The following is a 27,596-nucleotide window of genomic DNA, read 5'->3' as shown; positions in this document are numbered from 1 at the left end:
TCCTGCAACTCCCGTTTCTGAGCGCACCTGAATGCATCTCTCATTGTCTGAGCACCCCTGAATGCAGCATGCTAACAGCGCATCCCCTGAGTAACGGCAGAGAGAGAGAGACATATCCAGAAAAGTCCGAAGTCAACTAAGCCGACTATTTTATTTTCTGATGCTTCTTACAGACTTTTTATTATTGCGTGTGCGTCCGTCAGACACAACCACACACACCCAGGCCTCCGCTGGTGAGAGTGTGCTCACCTGTGTGTGTGAACGTGTCTGTGTGTATGTGTGTATGTGTGTGCATCAGGGCGAAACTCCGCCATGCGCCACACGGAGAGCAGAGGAGAATTGTAAACGCGCGACCATGTAGAGACAGATATGACATGCCGTCGTGTAAATAAGTTAAATAACATGATGATGAGAAAAAAAAATGAACTTCCAAAAATGACCATTAAGGGGGGCGGGGGTTTGCCGTTGGGGGCCGCCCCCCTTATACAATGGTAGGGGAAACACTGCAATATTATTTTCTTAACTGACATTAATGAAACTTTTGCTCCTCTTCCTCAGAAAACGACCTCTGTCACCACCCTCAAAGTCGTCTGGGAAAGGCCCGGCGGTGCCTTTGGGCAAGCCGGCTGCCCCAGGCTCTGTTCCAGTTGCTGGCTCAGGCTCTGGTTCAGCTTCAGGCTCTAACAAACCCAGCAACACACTGTCCCGCCGTGAGGAGCTGCTGAAGCAGCTGAAGGCCGTGGAGGACGCCATCGCTCGAAAACGTGCAAAGATCCCCTCCAAATAAACAAAAGCCCACATCTCGTCTGTTAGCCTGCCTGAGTGAGGCCCTGCGAGGCGGAGAAACATTGAGGGTCATGGGATGACTTTTCTCCTGCCTTAAGTGGATGTATTAAAATGTTGTGTGGTTCATGTATAGAGGCTATTGTGTAAGAGAGTAGGAAAAGGCCACTCAACATCCATCCTTTGCTTGAGGTTCCACTCTGCTCCATTCCAGAGAGTTTCTCGCTCCCATATGCTCGTTTTTAGATCCCGTCAAAAGTCTCTGAATGTCTCAGCTGCAGTTTACCTCGTCAAATTGCAACAGGAGAAAACATTTGGGAATGTGGTCAGGGAGGGATATCTCAGGAATGGCATGTCGACGTTACAGAAACAGAAGGGTATTAAGGTGCACTTGTGCACTTGCTTCACACTGTTCATTCAAAAAGGAAGCACCTTCTCATGTTGTGTAACATATTACAGATTTATACACCGTGAGTATCCTACGTCTGCCTTTCTCTAGCCCCTCCTATCGTCTTTGTTCTCCCACACGTTTTCTTCGGTTTCCTCCATGTGGAGTCAGCTCTACAGGTTACAGACAGACTTCACAATGCTTATTTGTATAAATCCACAAATTCTTGAGCATTCATATTCAGCCCCTTTAAGTCAGCCTGTGCTTTGTCCACAGCAGACTCATCTTCAACCAATGACTTGTCTGCGTTCAGTGTTAAGGGCAGTGTTCACTGTCACACTTTGTACAAAAATAGCAAATCATCCGATTCTTTAAAGTGTAAGATTATAGACAACAGTGATGTGAAGTATTGCTTCTTCTTCCTCTTTTTTTTTTTAATCTACAGCATTTTGTTTTCTTCTAAGCTCTTCTCAAGTGATCAACTGATGTTTTATTTGTGTGATATTTTTAGTTTGAGGAGTACGAGAGATTGAAGGGGGACATTTAGACACAAGATTTGTCTTGCTTTTGTGACAAAAGCCTTCTAAATAAACTATTTTGATAAAGATAAGTTGAGTCACTTGTATTTTCTATTCTAGTTTCTATTTCTATTCTATTTACGCTTTCCAGAAACTTGATGACCCACTTGGTTGTTTATAAATTCTTTAACTTAACTGTAACTGGAAAATTCAGTTCAGGGCTGGTCAAGAATGGGTAAACATTAAATACACCATACCTGTTGAACATCAAGATTATTAGGTGATTTTTCACCACAGCTTTAAATAATGGAGATCACTGTTGTATGTGGCATGTAACCTGCCTGTGTGGGGCGGATAGTAGAGTCGGCAGTCTCCTAACCGTAAGGCCAGGGGTTCGATCCCCAGCTCCTACAGCCACATGTCCGATGTGTCCTTGGGCAAGACACTTAACCCAAAAGTTGCTCCTGCTGCTTCATCAGTGTAGTATGAATGTATATGAATGGGATTCTGATTGTCACTGCTCTGCCATCAGTGTGTGAATGTGTAGGTGTGACATGCGGTGAAAAATCACTGAGTAGTCAGAAGTGTTAATACAAGCTCAAGTCCATGAACCATTTACCATCCTAAGTATTTCTCTGTCAGAAATGATCTTCCCACTGGATGCAGTGAGTCTGAGATTTAAATGTGCACCAATGGAACTGTCAGTTTTGTACATGCAAGGGCCAAAAACTAAAAAAACATTTACATATAATCTAATGATTTATAATGTTTCAGAATGAATTCAGAATAGAGTTTTGCTTACAACAGCTGAAAAGGTTTTTCAATAATCGAGTTGGAAATGTAACATTTGAAAAATTTTAAACGGAAGAAGAGGTAAAAGACTGCTGCTGAATATCTGCTGTATGGGACTAATGATGACCAACTGATTTCTAGTAGCTCAACATTTGAATCATTTCACTCTCTTGTGGTCATTCAATCCTAAATGTCATCAAAATGTGGTTTTATTCTAGGTGAAGTCTGGCATTCGAAGCCAAAGAATATATGTATATAATGTGTTTGGGGAACACCTCGGAGTTCCTTCCGAAAACTGCACTAGCAATTTGCATCGTTTACCCCAAGCAAAAAGTTTCAACATCACTGGGAGAGCAAGCATAACCTCCTCACTGAAGTCATTTGTTTATCCGTGGGCACACATTTACTTTACTGGCACATTACAAGTTTTTGAGTTGCAGTTTATACAAATATCTCCAGAGCTCCCAGTAAAATATGTGGTTAGAAACTAAGATTTACAGATAGTGACTTCATGATGTGGATGCACAGAGAGAGAGAGAGAGAGAGAGAGAGGAGCTCAAGGTGCCAGTTCCCCTGGTACTCTAAGCCTATAGCAGCATTACGAGGAACTGGTTCATACCTGCACCAGTCCTAACTATAAGCTTTATCAAAAAGGAATGTTTTAAGTCTGTTCTTTGAAGTACAGTGTGTGTCTGCCTCCCAGACCCTAATGATTAAGACAGATGATTAAGATCATCATTTTGAAAGACGGACCAGAGATCAAAGAACTGCATACAAAGAACTGAATAGAAGTATTAAATCAAACTGATGTATTTTCCCAACCTTTAGAAACAAACATGGGTATCTTAAAAGCATTCCAATTAAAGAACAACATTCATTAGCTGTCATAACACCAAACCACCTCCAGAATATGGATAAACTTTCCATGTGTCATACAGTAGGTGTTCTTAAGGGTAATACAGTAGAAAGGTGATTCATTCTTAACTTCTCCTAAATTTCAGATATCTATCAGTGGTTGAGCTAGACTGACTAATGCTGGGGGGGGGCAAGGTTTTACACACAAACAAAGGATAGCATTGTTTACCCTTTCTATCTGCACTAATCATATCTATGTTAATTAATAACGTATCTAAAATGTGTTATGTTCCTGCAAAAAAGAAAAAAAGATTGACTTTAAAAAGTAACATCTAAGCTGAATTCTAGTACTCAATGAGAAGATGTATTACTACAATATCAATTGGAAAGTACTAACAAAAGGAACATGTTCAGTTAATATACTAGCAGCAGTAAACACAGCCCAATTAATTATTTTGTTTTTACATAAATCCTGGTTCTGACATATGGAAGCGATTAGTGATCAGAATTCAAATGATAAAGCTAATTTGAAAATTCAAATGCACTAACAGAAATGCTTTGTAATTTTCAGAATATGACTGTATTATTTGACTCAAAAATAAAATTATGATTAATTTATCTAATTTGAATTTTTGTTTTCAACTTCAAAAATGCACATTCTTTGACTAAATTAAAATGAGGAAGAAAATGACATTTGCTTTATCATTTTCAAAAAATGGCCCGCTAAATTTGGATCATAATTCAAATGAAAAAGCTCATTTTAAAATGAAAATACAGTAAAAGAAACACGTTTTCATTTTCAGAATATAGGTGCATTATTTGACCTATATTTAAAATGAATATTCAGTCATCCAGTTTGTATTATACTTTTACTCTCTATGTATGCATATTGTATGATATAATTCAAATGAAGACGAAAAGGCTTTTCTTTTTAATTTTCAAACCTTTGATCACTTTTTAGCACAGCAAGTTTGAAAACTGGCGAACAAAGGAAACAAAAAGGAAAAACACTGATTATGTCATGGTCAAAAGTGAAAGAAGTTTGCAGTGTGTGAGTCTTACACCAAAAATCTAGTTTCTGTTTATTACTCATATTTTCCATTCTTTTCACTGTCTTTTCTTTGTATTGTGGTCACATTTACTCACGTAGATGCTGCTTTCAATATTGGGAGAGTGGCACACAAGGATGAGAAAAAGAAAACACGTATCCCCCTGAATGCATTAAAACGAATGAGTCTGTTTTGACATTTTAAAAAGTTGAAATAACAGACAATGTATTTTAAAATGTGGGGTAGCACTAATAAAATGTCCTCCAAATATATGTGCAAATCAAGTATGGATTCCTGAAAACTTGACTGTACTGTAGTACAGCAATCAAGTATTTGCACTTCATTACTTCCCTATTCTGAAATGCAAGATGCTTTTGTTTACTTTTGCAGAGCTTCACACTGCAGAGCTTCACACTGTGGAACACACTCAAAGGGACTGACCAGGGAAAGTTAGTGTAAATGCCCCCAGACATGCTCACGCTGATAAGAGGACATTCCCCTCTCTTGATAGATGAACATTGGTGTAACCGAAACGTCACACTGCACTACACTGCTCAGTGTTCACAATGTAACTGATTCAACAATAGAACAGCACCACACAGAGTTCCTCACAGCACCTCTGAACCTGAACCTCTTTGATCTGGCAAACCTGAGTTTTTGCTGTTTGCGATCAGTAATAAGGTAAGAGGAAGAACAGCAGGGGCTAAAAATGTAATAATAAGCAGAACAGTGTTTTTTTACTCTCTTACAGGATGCAGCACTGATTGAATTGAAGACTTATTTTATTGTTAAAGCCTCCAACAATTATGGACGCAGGGGATGCTCACCTCTGCTTCGATGAATACAACTAAGAATCTGATGCATTATTCACATTATGAAGTCATAAACTCAGCAGCTTTGTTTTTTTTATTTCTGAAGTTGGGGCCAAAGAGGCCAATATTTCTTATTGTTTTCTTGTTGATCCTTTTGTTTGTTGACTGCAGGATTACAGAAAAATCACTGTTTCACATTGATGAAACTTGGTGGGAGGTTGTGTCATGGACCGATAAAAAAACCTATAGCCTTTTTGGAAAGATTGTTTACATTAACTAACACATTTCTAGACTAAATTGTAACACCAAATTTTCATTCAGTCATCTTTACAGTGCAAATGCTTCTTATATACTATAAACAGCCTACAGACTTTTGTTTTTATTGTCCCCATGGGGAAAATCCTTTTTACAACCCCATTTCTGTCCAACAGACAACTCCCACCAAATAACTGTACATACACAAAACAGTGTAAAAACAAACAACAAACAACAATCAAAAGCTCCCACTCTGGCCTGCTCAGAGAGGCCTTTTGTTCAGGGCAGCTTTTCTCAAGGCGAGCCTTTCTGCACCTCCGTCCTGAGGGAAGTGGGGTGACATGGGTATTCAGTGGATGTGTGACAAGAACTCCTTAATCATTTTTATGGAGTAGAGACTGTTTTACCCAATAAAGGTCAATACGGATACTCCTGTTTTACCTCTGTTTGGGTCACCACCACCTCCTAAAGAGAACGGTTTTTTTTCTGTCTCTTAAGTTTCTAAATTCCTCACTTATAAACAAACTTTGTCTACTATATGTTGCTCATCAGCTAGTGTACAATGATTTATCGGAGCTGCCACTTTTCTGCGTTATTAGATTAAGCAAAACAATAACACTGTACCCTCAAAACAGTGAGATGCAAGCTGCTCGAAAGGTTGTAATATTGTTCTCGTATCGCAAAACCGGCATAAGTTACCCTCAGCATCATGAGTGTATGTTTGCGTTGGTTAAACACTATACCTGTAAAGATTCACTTAGGTATATTTACAGGTAGCACCTTCTCCTTGACCTCCTTCAGACAAACACAGTCCTTTACAAAAGGAAGTGTTACTCTCTCAATGTCTTTTAAGAAAAATGCTTGCTTCGAGGTTATTCACATTTTAGTTGAAAAACTTAAAGTCATATTCTTACATAAAATCGTCCTGCTCGTTGGAGGCAAGGAGTTTGCGTGTGTTCCATGTGTGTGTGCGTGTTACACATTGAAGTTACTGTGAGGTTGTGTTGATCTTAGAGACCCCTAAAAGCAACCTGCTGCAACTTATTTAATGACTTACAGAAAAAGTCTTATTTTTTCTGGTGGTCATAAAGAGAAATCTTAATGTCATTGTGTGTTTTAACCTGTTACAAACTCCTCACATCAGCTTTAAGGTTGGACTTGTTGACACATTGCTGACAGTAAACTGTGTTGGAACATTCACTGAGACCGGGAAGAGCGGAATTATTACATGCCTTATTCAAAGATGAAAGTAGAGAAATGTCCCAGTGACACTGCGCTGCAATCACAAAGGTTTGCTAACAATAGCTGGCACCTAATCTCCTCAGAACACACTTGGCAGTGTAACCGGGCCGGCTACACAGTGATCTTTGGGAAATTCTCCTGGCAGAAAAGCCCTGACAGATTTAAAAAACAACAATTAAGTATGTTGTTGTTTTTGAGCCTTTGGGATTTACAACCCTGTATTACCTCATCACAACTGAATCAATGAGATAATGATCAACTGATCTGGGATTCCGGTAAAACAAGTCTTTTCTTTAAAGGGAGAAAGTTTCTGTTCAACTAAAACTAAAAGGCATTATAATCCCTTTTTATTGTTGTAATTTGATTTTTAAAAGGCTCATGGTCTCCTAATTTGAAACTGTGTTATTAAAAAAAGATCATGCTAAGTGGAAAGAAACATGTTTTAAACTTGAGATCTTTGGAATAAATGAATAAAAGACCTTGATCTCTTGATGCGTTTTGAAACAAAGTGAATTCTTCTGTATGCATGTGTGTTCTAAAATGAAAAACAACCATTTTCTTTAATTTGTTATTTCTAAGAAAACTCAATAATTAAAGTACATGTGGCTGCTGGTGCTGGGGATCGAACCCCTGGCCTTCCAGTTGAGAGACAACTGACACTGAGTCACAGCTCGTTTGACAAATCAAACCTGTGAAAAAACAAACATTTAACATGTCTTATTCATACATTTAGAATTTGATGTGTACATAAAAAAGAAATGATATGGGGCGCTGGTGGAGCAGTGGTTGGTGCGCGTGCTCCAAGCAGGCAGCCCAGGTTTGAATCCAGCCTGTGGCTCCTTTCCCGCATGTCGTCCCACACTCTCTCTCCCTGATTTCCGACTCAATCCACTGTCCGAATAAAGGCACAAAAATCCAAAAAATAAATCTTTAAAAAAAAGGAATGAATAATAAAATATTACATAAATATCTAAAAAAAATAGCACTAATCTCACCCCCCTAAAAAAAGTATACATTAAAAATATTTGTTCGTTTCTTATTAATCACCAAACTAGATAGGCATGCCCAATTCAGCATTGGATGGATTCCTGTCACTCCAGAAGACTACACTCCCACCCTCTTGAACTCACCCCTAAAAAACATCAGAGACTCCCCCTCACCCTCACCCTCCACCTTCAAGAAATCCCTAAAAACTCAACTCTTCTACATCGCATGCAAACCCTCACAAGCTGTTCTCTTCCTCCTTCTCTGGAGCTATTTCTCCTTTGTATTGTTTTCATTGTTTTGTATTGTTATTGTTGTTCTTTGTTAAGCGTTTTTCAGTATTCAGATAAGTCTAGGCTATTACTGAATGCCTTAACAAGACAACCCCCTACAGGACTTTAATATTATTTCCTCTTTGCGCAAAACCAGCATACAATACCAGGGACCCTCTCAATCAATCAATCAATCAATCAATCAATCAATCAATCAATCAATCAATCAATCAATCAATCAATCAATCAATCAATCAGTCGGGGCGCTGGTGGCACAGTGGTTAGTGCGTGCGCTCCATGTATGGAGGCTGTCGTCTCAAGCGGGCGGCCCGGGGATTCGCTTCCCACCTGTGGCCTCTTTCCCGCATGTCATTCCCCTCTCTCTCTCTCTCCCTGATTTCTGACTCTATCCACTGTCCTATCTCTGCATTAAAGGCACAAAAAGCCCCCCCCCCCCAAAAAAAAAACAGTCAATCAATCAGACTTTATTTGCTTAGGACTTTTTAGGCCTACTCATAGTGATGAATGTAGCATTGACTATGTGATTATAGAGAAGCGTTCAGTAAAGACAGCCTTCAATAAAATAAAAAATAGGAACTGGGGGAATGCTATCGTAAATGTCATCAGTTTACAATGAGGAAACACCAAAGAATAATAAGTATTTATAAACTGTAACAGGGCATATCCCTGAATTTACACCGACTAGTTGACGTAAATTTATAGACTTACGGAGTAAATATTCAACTCAACTAAAAGCCAGGTTGAAAAGGCATCGCTGATGCCATCAAGAAGGATGTTTTATTTTAACTCACAAAACAGGAACGCACGCACGGGCAAAGGGCCATTCATATCAGTAACCTGACGTCGTGAAATATAGTCATTTTCTTATATAGAAATGTATGTAACATAAACTTATCCAGCTCTCTAAAGTCATGACATTCTTCTCATACAACAGGAAGGTGCTCTCACAGAAATATTCTGCACATTTGTAATCTCTAACTTTAAGGTTGTTATGGTACCTGTGTTTTTTTTTAATCATCAGCTTGATTAACCTGCTGTTAAATCCTCGGGCCAACAAATTCCTCTCCTGCAATAAAAAAAAAATCAAAGACAAATGCATCGTTGTTGACCAACACTTTAGTTAACCTACAAAGGATATATGATATGATTGATCTGTTCATTAAATTAGCCTATTAAAAAAAAAATATATATTTTTTTTTTATTCTGTAGGCTGTTTTTGTTGCCTGTTGTTGGTCCCTAGAGGACATTTTTTTACAGAGTAGACTGTGAGCTCTCCAGTTTGATAATCAACCATCAATTTGCCTAACTTGACACCAGTGTGTGCGTTTGTTTGTGTGCGTAAAAATTCCTCTGCTGAGCTGCTCTGATGCATTCCTATGACAGCTACACTCACACCTGCCTGCCTACCTGTGAGGCAAAGAGGAAGCATTTCCATTTCCTGGTGCCGCCGGATTTTCCCACAAACACGCCTGACTATTTAAGTATTTAAATCTGCGTGTGAGCATGATGGACAGCCAAAGCAAAGCAGATCCCCTCGATAGAAGTCTGAAGCGAGAGGAAAAAAAAAAAAGAAACAGAAATGGACGTGAAGAAGGTAAGTGACACAGTCAGACACAAAATGACAGTCTGCTCTTTTCGCCTTCCATCACTCCAGCTGACTCTCTGCTCCTCCCCAGATTCTCCTCTTTGGACTGTTAATCGTGCCCGTGTTTACTTCCCAATGCTTCAACGAGAGCCAGCTGGAAGAGGTAGCGGGTAGGAGGCTGAGGAGACACCACAAGCAGCCTTTGAATCCATCTACCACGAAGTCACCGACGGAACCCGCCTGTCCCGTGGAGCTGTACCGTAATTATCCACCAAGGGCTCTGAACGAAAGGTCCCTGTCCCCCTGGAGACAAGTGTAAGTAACACCGCCGTTTACACTATAAAGGTTTAATTAATTAATGAAAACTAACCTACAAGTGAATTTACCGGATGAAATCCCTCCTTTTGAAAACTGGGCTCAAGCCTACTTAAGTTATCTGCTGTTATCCATAACATACCCACTGTGCGTGCAGGGATGAATTTAATCTAAAGATACCCCAACTGCGATGACGCGCAGTTTGCGTGAGCCACACCTCGGCTCCAGAGAGGGAAAGCACTCTGCATCCATCACTGTGAAAGTGCACATCCGCTCGCAAATCGGATAATTATTTTAGCTGTGTGAAATGGGTTTAATAGAAGTGATGACTTGTTTTTACATCCGACTAAACCTGCAGGCTGTAACACGTAGAACTGTCCCAGTAAACAGCTTCAGCTCACAAGTGTTTGAATAGACTATAATAGCTGAAAGATAAACACAAATGCCACTTAGTCAAAGTAGATCAAGTTGAAATGCTTCCATTCACCACTGACAGGCTCAGATTTTATTCTTTTTAGAGTCAGACCTTTTGGTCGAGTTGTTACATTGCGCTCTGCAAAGCCCAGAAACTCTGTTGACAAAAATATGATTTAATTTATTTTTTGACATTATAACAGCAGTAGACCTGCATCATGGGAAATTATGTTGTGCTGCTGTCTTGAGTTGTTCTCTGTGCATTATCATGCATTAAACAAATATTTGACATATTTAACATCTACATATAACTCTTAATAGTTTAATTATTGAATAATAGTTTATCGTTTTAGAAAACAGTTATCAGTTATGATTTCAGCGAAGCACAATTCTATTAGATGTCAAACGCCTCGGAACAACTCCATTCCTTATTTTGATAATCTGCTCTTTTTTTTCCAGAATTCGAACCAACGACGCGTACTTTCCTTCCACTTACTACGAAGCTGAGTGTCTGTGCAGCGGATGCATCTTGATCGAGAACAGCCCAGATGCGGAGAAGAGACTAATAATGAGTGATGCCTACAACTCAGTCCCCATAAAGGCGAGAACGATGTTTCTGAAGAAGGAGCTCTGCAAGGATAAACAGACATACTCTTTAACAACTGTTTATGAGGACGTGGCTGTTGGCTGTCACTGTGCCAGACCCAATCTGACACAGTGACAAACTGCAGGAGTTAAGGTTGTGTTTGTTTTAAAATGCAGCACGAGTCTAGCTCAGGGTGTCACCGTGTGATGAGTGAGTGACGGTTGGCTGAAACTCAAAGCACAGATTGTACTATTGAGATAATTAATAAGGCTTCACAAGTGGAGGTCACATCTGCCTGTTTATATAGGCCTATTTATTGTCAAATCATCATATGATAATCTATATTGTGTTATTTAGGTCTTTATAGGCCATGTGTGCTTTTTATCAGGACTTTGTTACAGCTCTGCATAGTGCAGCTCATGTAAATGGGTATTTTACTCTTGTCTTTTATATTGATGGCCTTGTCATCGCTGATAATAGCTATTGTATAGTTTTAAGAAGTAATAATTTATCTACTAATAATATTTTATTAACTATCTATTTATTTTGTTTGTTTTGTAATTTGAATGTTTGAGGATTTGAAGAATTCTAAGATAAAGAAGACTTGGTATTTATGTATCTGTGAAAACTTGTGGGTCCTCCCAGTAGGACTTTGTAAGTCTTACTCAAGAGTTCACCTTCATTGAAACAAAATAAAGAAATGATTTGAAAGGATAAACATTCTCAGTGTCTTTCTGTAGACTTTTCTTATACTAATGCTGGAAAACAATCCTTAAAAAAAGATTTGCCAACATCAGTAGGTTTTATTTGACCATTTCCTCTTTAGGCAGTTAACTTACAATCTGTGAAATCTCCCTTTAGTTTTAAATTCCTGTTTTGTAGCCTTGAGTTTGCAGTTTGAATGTCGACATGTTGGCTTTGGGGAGCTGAAGCGACCACATTGGACATTAAGATGGATATCAGCACTGTTAAAAGCTGCCATGTTTATGTTTTATTTGTTCAGAATAAGTGTTTCTTTGGCTGGCTGATGCAATCCGAGTATATTTGATTTGATTAATTTATTTTCGTGTCATGCAAGTGCCCGAACCCTCATGGGCTTATAAGACACCAAAGAATTCAGTTGCAGTGGTTCACATTTACAAATCATAACATTACAAAGGTGCCAGCTCCTGTCAAAGTTCAGTCTTAAACAACGTGTTCTGTCTTTTTTTCCCCAGGCTTTACAAGCAAAATCTGCTATAACAAAGGTTCCTTTTTTAAAAAACAAGTCAAGTTTTTCATAATCGTCTAGCCAAAAGAAATCAACATAAATTGAAGATATTCTCTTAAAAAGAACATCCCTGATGTCAGCATACATCGGGCAGTAAAACAAAAAGTGAATCTCGTTTTCAGTTTCTCCTAACAAACTCGGTCTTCCTCTGGAATGGCATTAAACCTGCCGGTCTCTAAAGCTAAAGGCATTGTTCCTGAACGTAGTTGAGTGCAGAGGGATCTTTGTCTTTAAGTTAAATTAAACTTAGCATAGGCTTCTACGCTGTAGCAATCCTTTATGAGACAGTATGTTCTTAGTTTTGGTTTGCACCATATATCCAGAGACCATTTCTTTTTGTACATTAGAAACATATTATTTTTTATCTCCTGAATATCACATGTTAACTTATTTAGTAAAATAAAGGACATATTATTCTTATGGAATACAGAGTTTATCTCCTTTGCCCATGGGTGACAATGGCAGGTATCCCAAATAAAAATCTTTTTTGTGAGTCTCTGATCCAACATCTTTACAAGTCTATTCCAAAGCCTAAGCGTTTCACATTTATGTCTGATGTGATTTTCTTGTGTTTGAAACAGTGAAATCAAGTATACAAACCTCACATTGTACTGTATTTTCCCACTTGTGTTTATTAACCAGCTTCAGAAGTTCCCTCAGAGACAAAATCGGACTCCCCACTAAAGCGAAAGAGAAAAGTAGTCCTCACTGATATCACGTTTATTTGTCCATGTTGTTCCTTCTCTGTAGTTTTTCAAGAAAAAACTCAAAACCAGCTAAGCTTTGTGTGCTGGTTAAATAGAGGAAGTAGTTGTTGTTGCTGAGCTGAGTGAGAGTGACATCAACCAACAAACAATTCATGGCATGAATAGAAATGACGTGCAAAGACATACCTGTTGTGGTAATCAAAGAACAGTAAATCCACAAAGACTTATAAAGTATGTATAAATATCATCAGTAAAATCTCTCCAAGGCAGGCATCCATCAGAAAAGAATATATACAAGTTAAACCTCCATATTAAACATAAAGTATGATGATTGATTTAACAATGAAATAGAGCATGCTTTGTGTAAATTTTAAAACCACGATGTGGTGGCTTAGTGGTTGGTGCAGACGAGTGGCCTGGGCAGGAATCCGACCGGTGGCTCCTTTCCTGAAACTCATTCCTCACTCTCTCCCTGATTTCCGACTCTATCCACTGTCCTGTAAGTGTGACATACACAGTGTGTATGTCACACTTACTACACCATGATGTAGAGATTAATATACAAATAATAAAGAATGGGGGAAAAAAACATGAAAATAATGTGCAGAAGCAAAATCCAGCCTGCTAAAAAATAACTTCAATACAATAAAACAGAGAAACAATAAAGCACCAAATGGGTCATACACTGTGGCACGGTTATGTAAAGGCTTTAAATGTTGCTTAACACTTAATTGACATAGCAGTGGAAACATGACGTGCCTGCCTGCAATTAAATTTGTACAACTTGTAAGGTGGAACTTCCGAAACTAAAGCAGCCTTAATCTGTGAGTTCACATAACAGGACACGAAGGTCAACACACCCAAGAAGACCCAACCCTGAACTGAGCCGACTGGAGCCCTGCCTAATTGTCCTAACGTGCATTTATTAGTCCAGATTGGTTGCTGAAGGGCCACATGAGCTACACGCTGGCTGTTTAAACTGTATGCTCAATTCTACTTCTATTTCCATGGTCCCATGTGTCCCAGAACAGCACCAAGTTCTTGGACCCTCTTCTGTTAGCCTTCCAACCAAAAAAACAAAACCTGTCACTCAATACTCAAAAAATATATATATGTTGAAATTAGTTCAGATCTGCTCTCTGAGAATCCCTTTTTACAGATTAACTTCACAATGGTTAAGGTGTCTAACAACTGAGCCACAGCCGCTGTATGGAATAGGATGAAATAAGACAACAGTGACCTCTGCTGTCTGATGTGTATCTCTACCATACAAGCTGTTCCATTTAGATTGAATGTCAATGCTTGTTCATGTTGAGATAATGGTTACACAAGTAGGCTGTTTAAACTAAGTCAAAATTGTCTCATTTTTTTTCGTTCTTCCACTAATTGTTTTTCCTCTGATTGTCTTCTGTGTTATACTGAAACATACGTTCTAACAAATAGTGAATAAAAGTGAATAAAGTTGAATTTGCCTCACTAGATTTTCTTATATGAACAAAAACAATTGAACTGTTACCAGCTGTTCTGGCTGCATGTTATCTTTCAGGCCAATGGATTTTAATCAAACTAATTCTACTAAAAGAGCAGGGCCCGTATTCACAAACATACTGAGAATCCTCTCAGAGCACTTCTAACTTTGTTTAAGAAATCCTAGCAAGGAGTCTTAGCAGTGATTTAGGAACATTCTCAGGGCTCAGAGCGAGGAAGAGACAAAAACTTTTATCTTAGTGAGGAGGTGTGGTTGACCCCGTTGCTAGGTATGACACATTTATTCAGAAGCTGTGATTGGTTGATCCAAGAAACTGGAGAAAAGAAGTGTATCATAGAATCTAGTCAGACATTGTGTAATTATGAACACTTTTTTAAGTAAAGTGAAGCTCCACTGTGTTCAGGATGATGATGACGGTGACTGAAAATTCTTGCATATCTTAAATGCATGGCTGTGCCGTATCCTCTCTGGCTCAGGAAGACTCCTCAGTGTCATATATATATATAATTAACATCTGTGTGATGATTTGTAAGACATACTTTAAAGACAGCCTACAAAATGTTTGAAATCACATTCCCACCTGTGCAGCAGGCTCTTCACATGCTGATATCAGCTTGCTTTGTAACCTTATTCCAATGAAATACAGGTGGCTGTCTATGTGAATACAGAGCATACTTATGAAGAAACATACCACTCATTCATTTTACTGCCCAAATTACAAATTGTCAGTCAATTGTTTTCTGCCAGGTTTTCATTTGTTTGTTATTTATAATACTATCATGCTCCATTGCAGTGGATCCAAGCCATTTTTTCCCCTTGTTAAACATCCTTCTTGTATCTAAGCAGTCTTTTGCCTGCTCCACTTTTTAGAAAATGTGTGCTCAAACAGGCTGTTTGGAGATTTCCCTTCATGACATCACAAAGGGCAGTAATCCCTCCCCCATGTGGGTGAAACTCCTACAGCTAGGTGTTTGTTCTGACCTCTCAGTACACCTCCTCACTGTAAACAATTGGGCATGTAGCCAGAAAGCCAGAGCCACCTAAACCCTTCCAGAGAGGGGGCGTGGTCAAACACAGCTCACCTGCATTTAAAGCTACAGACACAGAAACAGCCTGTTCTGAACAGGGCTGAAATAAAAGGGTTTATAGGTATGATCAAATACAGGATCAGAGTGGATTTACAACTAGAAACTTCACAGACATGTTTTGGAGAGCTCTGAGACATATTTAAACTGGGTGAACAAGAGTATAATGTGACCTTTAAATCTGCATCTGTTTTTTTTCCCTTCAATGGCAGCTTGATAACTGAATTCACAAACAGAAAATGGATTCAGTCGACAGGAATGACAGTAAATAGATCTATTTATTTCTTCTTTTTTTAATCAAGGCTTTTTTTTTTTTTTACAAAGTGGAGACACATTGACATTTGTTAAAAATGAGTTCAGATGTGGAGGTTACAGTGATTTATGAAAATGATCCATTGTTCTCTGACAGTTCACTTATGTAGCAAACTTCTTCTGCCGGACAGGTGCAGGCAGCTGAGACATTATCTCCAGCAGGGGGCGTTCCACCACAACAAGAGAGTGGTCCTCCAGTAAAGTCACACACAGGAGGTGCTGTGGAAACAAATGAAACCATTACAACATCAGTTAATACAAAGTTGATTGAAATAAACATCCATCAGTGTAGAGTTAACTACACAATGTGACTGTAATCTGGATCAAATTTGGATGCTACTTTAAAACACACTTAACGTTTGGATGGTGGTTGACAGCATTACTGTCACAGTGGAAGTGTTCCAATTTAAATACAATGCTGCACATACTGCTTAAAAGTGGGATCATTTATCGACGTGCCATCACCACCGCGTTAGCATAAGAAATTCTTCTATGCAACACCACAACAGTAGCATTTACAGCTAATCACACTGTACTGCCACCATTCATAGATGCTGCTGTTCACTTCTCACAGAGAGCACCAAAGAACTGATTTAAAATATTTACTAGTGACAATAGCAAACAACAACAACAGTGCATCGCTACAGAAATAAGTAAACGTTTGTATAAATGTCACAAAATTAATTATGGAAAGGAGAAAATGGTCCTATCACTTATGTATTGTAGAACCTTCAAGAGAATGTCATGTTTCCACTTCTACCTCACTCTTGTAAAGATGATTTAAATAATTTCTGCCATTCGAATTTTCCACAGTTGCACAATGGTGTAGGATTTTTCAGAGTTTTGGCATCTGATCAGCCTGAAAACACATTCCTCTATAACTTTAACTGGACTTTTTGGATCCTATCCCATTGTCTTACCATTACCTTAAAGATAGTCAGTAGCTTTTCCCCCCAAAAAAGGAAATATATACAGTACTTCTACTATGGATTTTGATGTTTGTTTTGTTTTGGTTGACATTGCTGGGCAGAGAATGGATGCATTTCCCCCAGCCAATGATTGGAGTGGATACAATTGAGCAATTGGATGCTATTCAAACCGGGTGATTATGACTGACGCTGACTTAGAGAAAGAAAGTAGATCATAGTGAGGTGAGACACCACGTGGATAAAGCCTGTTCCTAAACAAGGGTGGACTTTCATTTGGCTTTCACTCTAGGAAGAGGAGTTGGCCTCCTTTCTGTTGAACAGACAGCTGCCAAATACCTGTGTTAGCTTGTGCTAGAGTGCCGTGGAATGCAGTGTAGGTATACGGAAGTAAACATACATACAAGTCCTGCAGTGAGTGCAGTGAGTGCGGTGATGAGCCCAGGAGGAGGGGCTAAGTTTGAATGTTGTGTGTTTACGAGCTGCAAAAAACAATGCTACTAACTCTTCCTTTTAACAACATCCCTCACTGATGTACCACCTGTGCTTAATACTAATCACGCCTGTTTGTTCTGGGTCAAAGATAAAGTGAAGCTCCACTGTGTTCAGGATGATGACGGTACCTGAAAATTCTTGCATATCTTAAAGGCATGGCTGTGTCGTATCCTCTCTGGCTCAGGAAGACTCCTCAGTGTCATCTGATTGTAGAGGATAGCCTTCGCTTCAGGAAGTGGCTGCACATGAAAAAGGACACACACAATTGTAAGTATAGTAGCATTTAGAACATCCAGCAGCATTCTGATATTTAATCAGAGCAAGTTTAGTTAGTTTAGCTCATTAGGATCCCCATTAGCTGTAGCATTGCTGCTGCTATTCTTCCTGAGGTCCAAGTATACGCATCCAGGGAAATGATGAGAGCTCACTTACCAGACTTTGATCAACGATGCAGAACATGAACATGTCGTGCAGGATGATGTGAGCCGGGTTTTTAGGATTGAAGGTGATGTTTGTGATGAGTGTGTCCCTCTCCAGCCACAGGGAGTGCAGTCCTTGTTTCTGCAGCTTCCGGCTCCACTCTGTGTACTCCTTCTGCACCAGGGAGTACTCAAAGATCTGCAAACACATTCAGCAGAAAACCCACACTGTAATCAGATCCAGAGAATACCCATCTCAGATTTAGTATTAAGAAACTTCAAAGAGAAATTCTGTATTTTTTTACTTTGGCCTACAACTACAACTGTGACACAGACGTAAAAGCTACAATTCTATTCTTGAGGGTGATGGCACATGATAGAAGTATGTCCATTAGAAGGTTAAAATCCCTCTCCCAAACCTCCATTGACAAAACCGTCATTATAGCAGACCAAAGCAGTTAGTGGTGTGCTGCTGACTTGATAGCTCACTTTTTTTGTTATTGCACAACAATTAGTTTGGATCCAAACAACATTCATTTAACCCACAATAACACATAAAAACTAACTAACTGAGGCAGTGGTAGAAAAGCATCTCCTTCATTTGTAAGGGAAAGGGTGGCTTTGGGTAAAGTGATGTCATGGCTGTTTCTGGTCCAAAGAGCATCTTTTTGTAAGAGAAAAAGATCTACCTCTGCTCTAGGTTCACTTCATGCAACAATTTAAAAAATAATCTGATCCTGTCAGCACTTTCACTTGATGTACTTAGATTATTTTAGGATGACCTAAAGGATAGCGGATAGCTGAAGCAATCACACAAAAATCCAGAATACTCTAATTCTCTATAAATGTTGTGCTTGTCTATTGTTTTGAGGCAGAGGATATGATTAGCAGTCTGAAGTTGTGTGTACCTGCTGGTCAGCATGCGCCACCACCAGGTTGCTTGTGGCTGGGTTGATGGCTACGGCGGTGGGGCAGGAGTTGTACACTGGAACTGTACAATGAAGCTGTAAACATAAAAAAGACAAAAATAACTTACTGTTGATGCTTTATCTATACCAATCAAGAAAGAACAGTTTAAGTTTAAAATATGAACACAGGAAAAATATCTCAGTTCTTATATCTTACTAGAGGTGGGGTAAAAAAACGATACAGTAAAGTATCGCAACATTTTGTATGGCAATATTATATCGCCTCATGGCGGCCAAGTATCGATATTTTTAATATGATATTTTAGATGTTTTGTTCAATTCATTTTGAACAACTTGCATTGTTAAGAATTCATGTTCAAGTTCAATTAGACTGAAATACAAATAAAAAGACTGAAGTGAGATGAACAGACTGAGAATTTTATCTTATTTGACAAAACAGTTCTTGATTTAGTTTTGTGTAGTGGACATAATATGCAGTTAAGAAGCTTAATCGCAACATATTGTATCACAATTCTCAGCATATCGCAAAATTTTAAAAATCGCAATAGAATCGTAGCGTGTCTCGAGTATCGATAATATCGTATCACTGGGACTCTGCTGATTCCCAAACCTATATTTTACCTTTAGCTTTTGAAGGTTGTAGACGTGAACCTCACAGTCTGTGTTTGCTGACGCGAGCCACTTCCCATCTTCACTGGCAAACAGCAGGTGGACCGGCTGTCTGGAGCCTGAAACGCACACAAAGACTCTTTATACATAGAACAAAATGAAAGCTGCAGGATGATGGGTCAAGTAGTACGTGCGTGCTGTATTTACAAATTAACACAAATAGTGTCATTGCTCGTTTTCAATTCAGGTCAGAATAATACAAGTATCCTAGACTCAGACTCACCTGACTTGGGTTTGAGGGTTTGAAGGTATTTGCACTCCAGCTGGTTTAGGGCTACAACAATGACAGTAGAGTGAGTGGAGGAGGCAAAGAGCTTGGAGGAGTCTGAGGAGAAGCAGAGCTGATGAGCCCAGCGAAGCTCTTTAGGTAGTCTGGAGACCTGAAGAGAGGAAGAGGAGGAAGACAAGAGGGATGAGATTCATCATGCTCCTCATAACCTACACACACAGCTTGTCATGTCAGGGTTAAACTATGGAATACATCGCCATGCATTACAGATCCAAATGCTTATAGCTGATGCTCTAGTTGCAGATGTTTTACACACAGGAGCAGAGGAGGGGGCTCACCTTTGTGATACTGATGTTGTTGTTGTACTGTAATCTGTACAGACGGACACTGGAGACTGTAGAGTAAGCCAGCCAGCCTCCACATGGAGACAAAGCACTGCAGCAGATGTGATCCTCCCCCTGCAACAGTCAGAACACACCAAGGTTGTAATGGTTTGGGATTTTTCAGTTATTGTCATGATATCAAGATGGCTGATGAGACAACATCGTGTTAAACTTCCACTTTGGCAACATAACTCAACCTCCATGGATGCCAGACCTTGTTTTAACTTTCTGTCAGTGACTAAAATGTTTGCCTGGAACAGTACAGCTGTCTAATATAAAACAAAAGATATATACGGTAGATGGAAGGCATCCAAACATACCTTCGTCTTCAGCTGGATCAGTTTCTCTGGCTTCCTCTTCACAAGCAGACTGTCACCAGGCTTTCCTGTTAACACACAGTTATTACACTGTGAGCTCCCATTAAACTTTCTCTATCACATATGCTTGCACTATAATACATTTGCATGTGTATATGTGTGTGTGTGTGTGTGTGTGTGTGCGCGTGTGTGTGTGTGTGTTGACCTCACCGTGTCCATCGCTCTCCCCGACTCTCCACACCTCTAAATGGTCGGGGAACTGGAAGAGCAGCAGTCCTGCTTTTTTTGCACAGCACACCAGATTTCTCTGTTTGGAGTACAGAAAGAGTTGAGCGTGTCGCCATAGCAACAAACATGCTTTTTTTCTTTACATACCATCACACTATAAGAACTGTCTTTTATAGCACTTATCAAAATGTACTGTGATGATTGTTTTTTTTCCAGCTACATATGTACTCACGTGTGGGAATGCTATTTTGCGCAGAGCTGACTCCTGAGTTTTCTTCTCCACCTTGTCCAGCAGGGGTCGCACGACCAGCTGGGTGTCCATACCTGACGGGATAATATACAGGAAAACGTTATTATCCTCTTGTCATACAACAAATTCACAAATAGATTTTGATGGATTCTTTCAGAAGATTTCTTGTGATTTTGACAAAAAAAATACAGTGTCTGTAATAATAGAATCAAGCACTACAGAAAAAAATCAGATTTTGACTGTTTCACCACAGCCAGTCTGAACAGGCCTTACACCATGTCTGAAGACCGAGAATCACATCGGTATTATGCATTGGTGATGTAGGTTGTCTAAAGTAAAGATTACTTAACAATGAGAGTGTTTTTATCATATACTTTCTATTAACACTGAACCTGACAGTGAATGCTATTTCTAAATTTAAGCCTCTATCATACAGCCAAGTCACACAAGCATTTAAGAAAAAACGTATTTGTGAAAACTATATAAAAACTGTTTTTAGTCAATCTGTGTCAAATACAATGCGACTCTTCTGGTGGTGGTTGCGACAATAACCATTTTATAACATTCAAAACAAGCTTCTGAACATAATAACTGGACAAAAAAAACAAGTTGAAGAGAAAGGATGGAGGGGTGCAATATCTCTTGTACTATCTTATGGTTTAAAGCCAGATGATTTGAGGTCTCATTCACTCTTGATCATCTGGTAACTTCAACACATCTTATTACACTTACTTTGAACTCTTATCTTTAAAATGTTCTGTGTTTTTCATACTGTAATGTTTATATACTTCCTGGACAATATCTTGCACATTACTGCACAGCTGAATTACACTTTGAAAAAAAATCTGTTTATTTTCTTTATATTTTTTGGTTGATCATTTTACCTACATTTGGGTTCTTGGAGGTAGGAGGTCTGCTATTTGCTTTGATTTTTTATTCTTTACTTTCTGTTTTGCACCAAAAGTGCTGAGATTCTCGTATTGTTCAGATTTAATAATAAATTAGCAATATGTAACTTATTGGTACTGCAGTCCAAATTCAAAACATTAGAGAGCTGCCCCCTCCTCCCTAGAGTTGATGTGCATGCAGGTTTCCATATAGCGGACACTGAAGCTTCAGTGTTTAGCAGCTCTTCCTTGCATTGTTGCCAGCACTTTAACATAGCATGTTTCCTTAATGTCTGATGGTATAGTAAAGTCATCTCATGATTTAATTCAGTAGAGATCTTACATTTTTCTCCTTTAAGGTATTTTAAAAAACAACAACTGCATACGAAACACTGACCTCCAGAAACCACTGCAGTGTCTGTGTGGACGAGCGCCCTCACATCATGTGAGTGGTTTTTGAAGGTCCTTGTTCTGATCCACTCTTTATCCTGCTGGTCCACAGTGGAGGAAAGGAACTGAAACTGGACGACGGTTCCCTCTGATGTCCCCGCTACCAGACTGCTCTCATCCTGTGACATATTCAGAAGATTTAACATCAGTCTGACTCTGTTGTGATATGAAACTAAAAAGGTCACTTTAACCTGTAATTCTTCTAAACACACCTGTGAAACAGACAGAGCCAGAACATCCCACTTGGTGACAAGGTGCGTTCTGACCAGAGTCCCTGTGAATCCGTCCCAGATCTGGACCTTTCCTGCAGAGTCGCCGCTAATGATGGTGTGGTCAGACAGGAACACAATGCTCCATACCACCACCTCTTTGCTCTTGGATGCTCCGACGCCCCTCTCCACCAGCAGCCTGTGTGTGGCGTGGCCTGAGATCGGCGTAAACATACAAAAACTGAGGGGTCATAATCCTATCATCAGGTGATTTAAGAAATACATGGTGATGAAGGTTTCAACAGACACCAAACTTAGCTGTCGATCTTCAATTGGAAGATTTAAATGTTATGCTAATCTTTTCAGAACTGAGTTGTCTCTTGTTACCTGTTTCAGCGTCAAAAATTCTGATCATGTCCATCATGCCTGCAGCGATCAGTGTACCAGAGGGATGCCAGGAGAGAGATATAATACGACCTATAGAATCAAATAATACTAAATTAAAAATGGAACGTTTCGAGTCACAAGCAGGATCCACCATTAGCCACACATAACAAAGTACTGAACACATTTCTTGGAAGAAGGCAAGTTAATAATTATAATTGTGCAAAGTTACAACCACACCAGTTATCCTCTCTGACCATCACACATGAAGCAGGAGCACAAGTCTTTAGTTCTGTATATATGTATATAGTTCTATATTCTTCACGTTTTAATTTTACTTATTTGCCATGTGAAAACAACTGCTTTATGATACCAATACTATTAAGGATAATATTCTCCATAGTTTAGTTAAAAAAGTACTAATTTTGTTTCCCAAATAAGCTCGTTTTCTTACCTTTCTGCCTGTCCAGGTTTCTTTGAAACTGAATTCTCTCCTCCAGTATTTCAAACATCTTCACAGTCCCATCGTCACAACCCACCTGAAACAGAAAAGAATGACTTAATAAGCAAAGTTCAAGACTAGACGAGACTTATCTCTGAAATGCTTACCAAGACAATATTAGCCTGGGTGGAATTATTTTCAGCACAAGACACAGAATAAATGTGGTGAATTCCAGGTGATGACTTACCGCCAGCAGAGTCCCCTGGCTGTTGCTGCTGATGGTCCAGATTGGTCCTCCGTAGGCCTCCACTGTGTACCTGGGCCTCAGGTTCTCCAGGTCATACTCTGTGATCTCTCCATTCAAACCAGCACTGAACAGACGCTGGCCCACCCAACACAGAGCCTCAACAGCCCTGCCGTCCTGTCCTGGAATCACCTGTGAATCGAAATGTGGAGGTTATCCTTGTTGATCTTACCTGTGGGACACTGTTCACAACTTGACTGACACACTGAGCAGCTTAAGGCTCACTATCTCTTATCTTGCAAAAGGTTATTCAAGGAGGATGCAACTAGAGATGATTGTTATTTTTGCAATATCATGTCGTGAGGTAATCTGGACTTCATTAGAGCTTCTTACCTTCTCTTGAAAATAGTTGTCAGCGAAGCAGAAGACCTCCACAGCTCCATCAGCCCGGGCCACAGCCAGCCGCTCACTGTGTCTGTGAAACGCCATGGCGCTGATAGCACAGGGCATGTAGTCGAAGAACCGAACACGGTGCACCTTAAACTCGCCCATTTTCTCTGAAAACACAAACGAGGTTGTTACTGATGCATCAAAATATTACCTGAAGTGCGGATGTGCGTTACCCAAATCAAAGCGTCACACCGCAGAACACACAATGGTCCCAATAATTACTTCAAACTAAATTGTATTTACACACCACATTACAAAGCATATACCTGTTGTTCTCTGAGGTGTGTCTTTACTTTCTTATCTGTGAACTCCACACGCTGGAAAACATCAGAAGCCACGTTGGGAACCTATGAACCGGAAACGAATAACACAAACACGCTAAATTAAACGGAAATACGTCATCAATAAAAACATCATCGGAAAGCTTTTATTATTTTATTATTCATTTAACTGTTATTTAGATATGCGGAAGGAAAATATAAAAACCTCATTTGTGTCATTCCTTTATAAAATAAAAGTATTTAAATAAAACATGTGTATTTCTCACAGTTCTCCGGTTAACAGAGTAGTTCGCTCGACGCACCCTGTGGCGGCGGTGACGCATCTGAATATTAGTTTCCAACTACCTTTAATGAAGACGAAGAAGTGTCACGTCACGCACAGCAGCGCACAGCACGCACAGCTGGCGGGAAATACTAACGCAGAGTAAACCATAGTGTGGTTGTTTGGTCGGACCCGGACCAGGTTTATGGTGAATGTTTAAAAGTTGTCAATTTTACGTTTAATTACATTTGAACTAACAAAGAAAGAGCTTGTGGTCGAACTATGGTCCAAATAGTCATAAGGTAAGATAGGTTCACAATATTTCTGATATATTTCTACAGCCTTTCTTTAAATGTGTGGTGGAACCGTAATGTTTACAGTCTAAGGGACGAGGACAGGGCTGTGGGTAAGATTTTAGTAAAGCTAGTGCATATTAAAACATCGGGATTAAACGCTGTGTTTTGACTGAGAAGGATGAATACTGGAGTTTGTTAAAGCTGACATTTATCTATAATGTGTTACTAATGAAACCTGGAAACATGCCAGTCGATCACACAGGTGATGTGTCTTCACAGTGTGTTTGAAGCAAATGTTTGAGTTGAGTTTTGTGTGGCTCCGTCATCCCCTTTTCTTTTCTTTTTTTGGACATAGTTATATCCTGAATCAAGTCTTCTGGGCTGACGTGTTTCCATGAGTTGAGGGGATATCTCTGTGTGTTTTGCTCTTGCAGAGGCAGTGTGGACGGCAGCAGTCCTCCAGAATGGCTGCTGGTGGAGCTGCAGGGAGAAGTGATTTCCAGACACAACTCTGGCCTGGTTGGAAATGTGATGGGAGACCTGCTATACACCAAAGAGGTACAGAAATGAATTGTGTGTGCATGGATGTGCTATTTTCTTCGTCATAGCGGATTAAATGTAGAAATGTGTTTTATGTTTTATGCAAGCTAACGCAGAGACGCCTATTCATGCTTTTATCACCTGTAGACTTGATCACTGTAATGCTCTTCTTTCTGGTCTTCTGAAAAACATCATTTCTCAGTTGCAGCTTCTACAAAATTCAGCTGCAAGACTGCTGACGAATACCAGAAAGAGAGCACACTTTACACTGATTTTAAAGTCTCTGCATTGGCTACCTGTTTGTTTTAGAATTGATTTTAAGATTTTCTTATTGGTTTTTAAAGCTCTTAATGGTCTTGCTCCCGCCTATTTATCCCATTTGCTTTTAACTTATGAGCCCACCAGAGCCCTCAGGTCTTCTGGAAGTGGTTTTAGTTGTTCCACTTGTCCAAACTAAAACCTACAGTGAGGCATGTTTTTATTACAGTGGCCCCCGTCTGTGGAACAATTTACCTGGAGACCTGTAGGCAGAACACAATGTAAACATTTTTAAGAGCAAACTCAAGACCTACCTTTTTAAGTCTAGCTTTTAACTGAATCTCATTTTATTGCCTTTTTAACCCCCTGTGTTTCCTCATTAGCGATTCCTCAGTACCTGTTTCTATCTAGTTATTTTACCTTAGTTTTTGGATTGCGGGGTAGGGGTGGTGGAGGGATTCATCTTGTTGCTGTTTGATTTATGTTGATGTAAAAGTGATACATTGTTGTATGAAAAGTGCTATACAAATAAAGTTTGATTGATTGATGTTTTTGTGCCTTTTTGCACATGCATGAACCACTCACAGGCTTCAGCAGCCTTATTCCTTGATAAGTGGGTCTGGGATTCAAAGTTCCTGGAAATGCAAATGTAATTTTCGATTTACTATGTGGACAATGAAAATAAAGGTAATTTGGTTCTTTGAAAGAAAACAGGCTGTACTTTCAGGTATGTTAATGGATATAAGGTACATGCATAGTATATCGGAGAAAGGTAGTTTCGTAAATTTCCAGAGCATGACATCACAACAGGTAAAAATCTGCAGCCATTAAATGTGTAGAGCCAAGCAGTACTATTGCTCTGGGTCTGAATGATAATCAGCTAAAGTTGTAAAATAATATGAATGTAATCATTCCTCAGGCGATCCTCTCGTCATAATCCAGTCTTGTCTAACTCAGCTGATTTTCCTCTTTTCTCCACCAGGGGGTGCCAGTGCTCATTGTGGGACATCATATTCTGTATGGGAAGCAGGTCAAAATGGAGAAACCTTTTGCTGTCCTCACCAAGCAACCTGGGCATTCGCAGGATAGTCTGGGTGGCCATGACAGTGATGGTGTCACACAGACACCCATGGAAACAAACCAGCAAGGACCCACCACCACCACTTACTCTGTGTCTGCCCTCATCAAACGGAAGCTGATCTTTAAGACTCGACCCAAACCCATCATCACCAACGTGCCCAAGAAGGTTTAGAAAGACTGTTCAATGACATGAACTCGTTAGAGCGCTTTTTAAAGGGTTCATGTCAGTCTTAACACTTTTGGAAAAGCGTCTGCACACTGACCAGAATCAGGAGCAATGTGTGGAACCTGAAAGGCCCTAAGCAAAGGATTCTGTGCCTTTACACCGTAGTGTCAGGAGGGACCTGGTTTTTGATGGAATATTTGCCCTGGATATAAAATGGCTTAATCTCTTTACAAGAAATGTTCTTAACATAAATTGTCTTTTGAGTCCAACCACTATCATTTGTCCAATATGGGCCTATATAAGATACTGTATATATGTATCAGCATTTGTATTACAGTTTTAAACCTTTACAGAAAATCTACTGCAGTTCTTTGTCTACCAGAGTGCACTATGCCACCAAAATACTCAGAGAACTGTCTGCTGCACATGCAGCAATTGATGGTCTGCACTAAATAGATGGTTGTCAGTGTTTAATAATGTCATATATTCTTTTATTAAAGTTATTTGTGTAAATAGGAAGCTTTGAGAGTATCTTTGAAAAGTCATAGATGTGACATCTTCATAAAGAAGGTCCGTTTTCATTCAACAAATCAGTTATGGCAACGATCTTGGTGATCTGTGACCCCCCCCACAGATCAGTCAGTCTTTGGAATTTTCCTGCTGTACATCCCTGTGATGAATGTGCAGAAGGGCGGTGAATAAATGAACAGGGATTTAAGTCGAGTCGTCCAAAAAGGATTGGACGAACACTTGCAATGGGCTGAGCATTAGTCCATTAGGATTTACATAGAGTAAATGTCAACTAGTGCGTCTACATGTCCATTAATATTGTAGCTTTGAGATTCAAATTAGTATTCATCTCATCTGGACATGATGTTTACTCGGGGAATGAGAAACCTGCCTATTCGTACACATGCATATGCAATCTTGACAATTTTGATGTTTATGATCATCTGTTTGCTGTTGGGTCTTTATTCCTCACTTTCTCAGTCACCATGTCCTTCCCTTACATAAAAGTGGTCAGAAATCTTGAGCAACACATTCAGGCTGCTCACTATAAGGATAGAA

At 39.5% G+C, this 27,596-nt stretch overlaps 4 protein-coding genes across 7 annotated transcripts in view; 3 read left to right on the top strand and 1 right to left on the bottom strand.

Moving 5' to 3' along the window:
* zc3h18 (zinc finger CCCH-type containing 18) overlaps positions 1 to 1,781 on the top strand; it is a 33,001-nt gene extending 31,220 nt beyond the window's left edge. For all 4 annotated transcript variants that reach the window (XM_020641983.3, XM_020642008.3, XM_020641990.3 and 1 more), the window contains one exon: positions 559 to 1,781. In XM_020641983.3, coding sequence (XP_020497639.1) covers positions 559 to 787 — 229 coding nt within the window. In that variant the 3' untranslated portion in view covers positions 788 to 1,781. The remainder of the gene's footprint in view (positions 1 to 558) is intronic.
* Positions 1,782 to 9,360: 7,579 nt separating this feature from the next.
* il17c (interleukin 17c) lies at positions 9,361 to 11,582 on the top strand. The gene is made up of 3 exons (XM_020640758.3): positions 9,361 to 9,565; positions 9,648 to 9,871; positions 10,745 to 11,582. Exons 1-3 carry the CDS (start codon positions 9,551 to 9,553, stop codon positions 11,004 to 11,006), a joined length of 501 nt encoding a protein of 166 aa, XP_020496414.3. The 5' UTR covers positions 9,361 to 9,550; the 3' UTR covers positions 11,007 to 11,582.
* A 4,099-nt stretch (positions 11,583 to 15,681) lies between these two features.
* On the bottom strand, positions 15,682 to 24,010 carry utp4 (UTP4 small subunit processome component). The gene is made up of 17 exons (XM_020642338.3): positions 23,912 to 24,010; positions 23,589 to 23,752; positions 23,199 to 23,387; positions 22,964 to 23,048; positions 22,513 to 22,602; positions 22,129 to 22,340; positions 21,864 to 22,035; positions 20,562 to 20,653; positions 20,312 to 20,408; positions 20,105 to 20,169; positions 19,740 to 19,859; positions 19,396 to 19,552; positions 19,125 to 19,231; positions 18,483 to 18,578; positions 17,588 to 17,773; positions 17,284 to 17,394; positions 15,682 to 15,953 (listed from the first exon to the last, which is right to left on the bottom strand). The coding sequence occupies exons 2-17, from the start codon at positions 23,745 to 23,747 to the stop codon at positions 15,837 to 15,839; spliced, it is 2,055 nt and encodes a 684-aa protein (XP_020497994.1). The 5' UTR covers positions 23,748 to 23,752; positions 23,912 to 24,010; the 3' UTR covers positions 15,682 to 15,836.
* Positions 24,011 to 24,314: 304 nt separating this feature from the next.
* Positions 24,315 to 27,047, top strand: chtf8 (CTF8, chromosome transmission fidelity factor 8 homolog (S. cerevisiae)). The gene is made up of 3 exons (XM_020642800.3): positions 24,315 to 24,490; positions 24,919 to 25,042; positions 26,265 to 27,047. The coding sequence occupies exons 1-3, from the start codon at positions 24,471 to 24,473 to the stop codon at positions 26,532 to 26,534; spliced, it is 414 nt and encodes a 137-aa protein (XP_020498456.1). The 5' UTR covers positions 24,315 to 24,470; the 3' UTR covers positions 26,535 to 27,047.
* Positions 27,048 to 27,596: the final 549 nt, after the last annotated feature.

Source organism: Labrus bergylta, chromosome 7 (assembly GCF_963930695.1).
Source record: "Labrus bergylta chromosome 7, fLabBer1.1, whole genome shotgun sequence".
NCBI lineage: Eukaryota > Metazoa > Chordata > Actinopteri > Labriformes > Labridae > Labrus > Labrus bergylta.
This window is presented reverse-complemented; position numbering and strand designations above follow the sequence as displayed.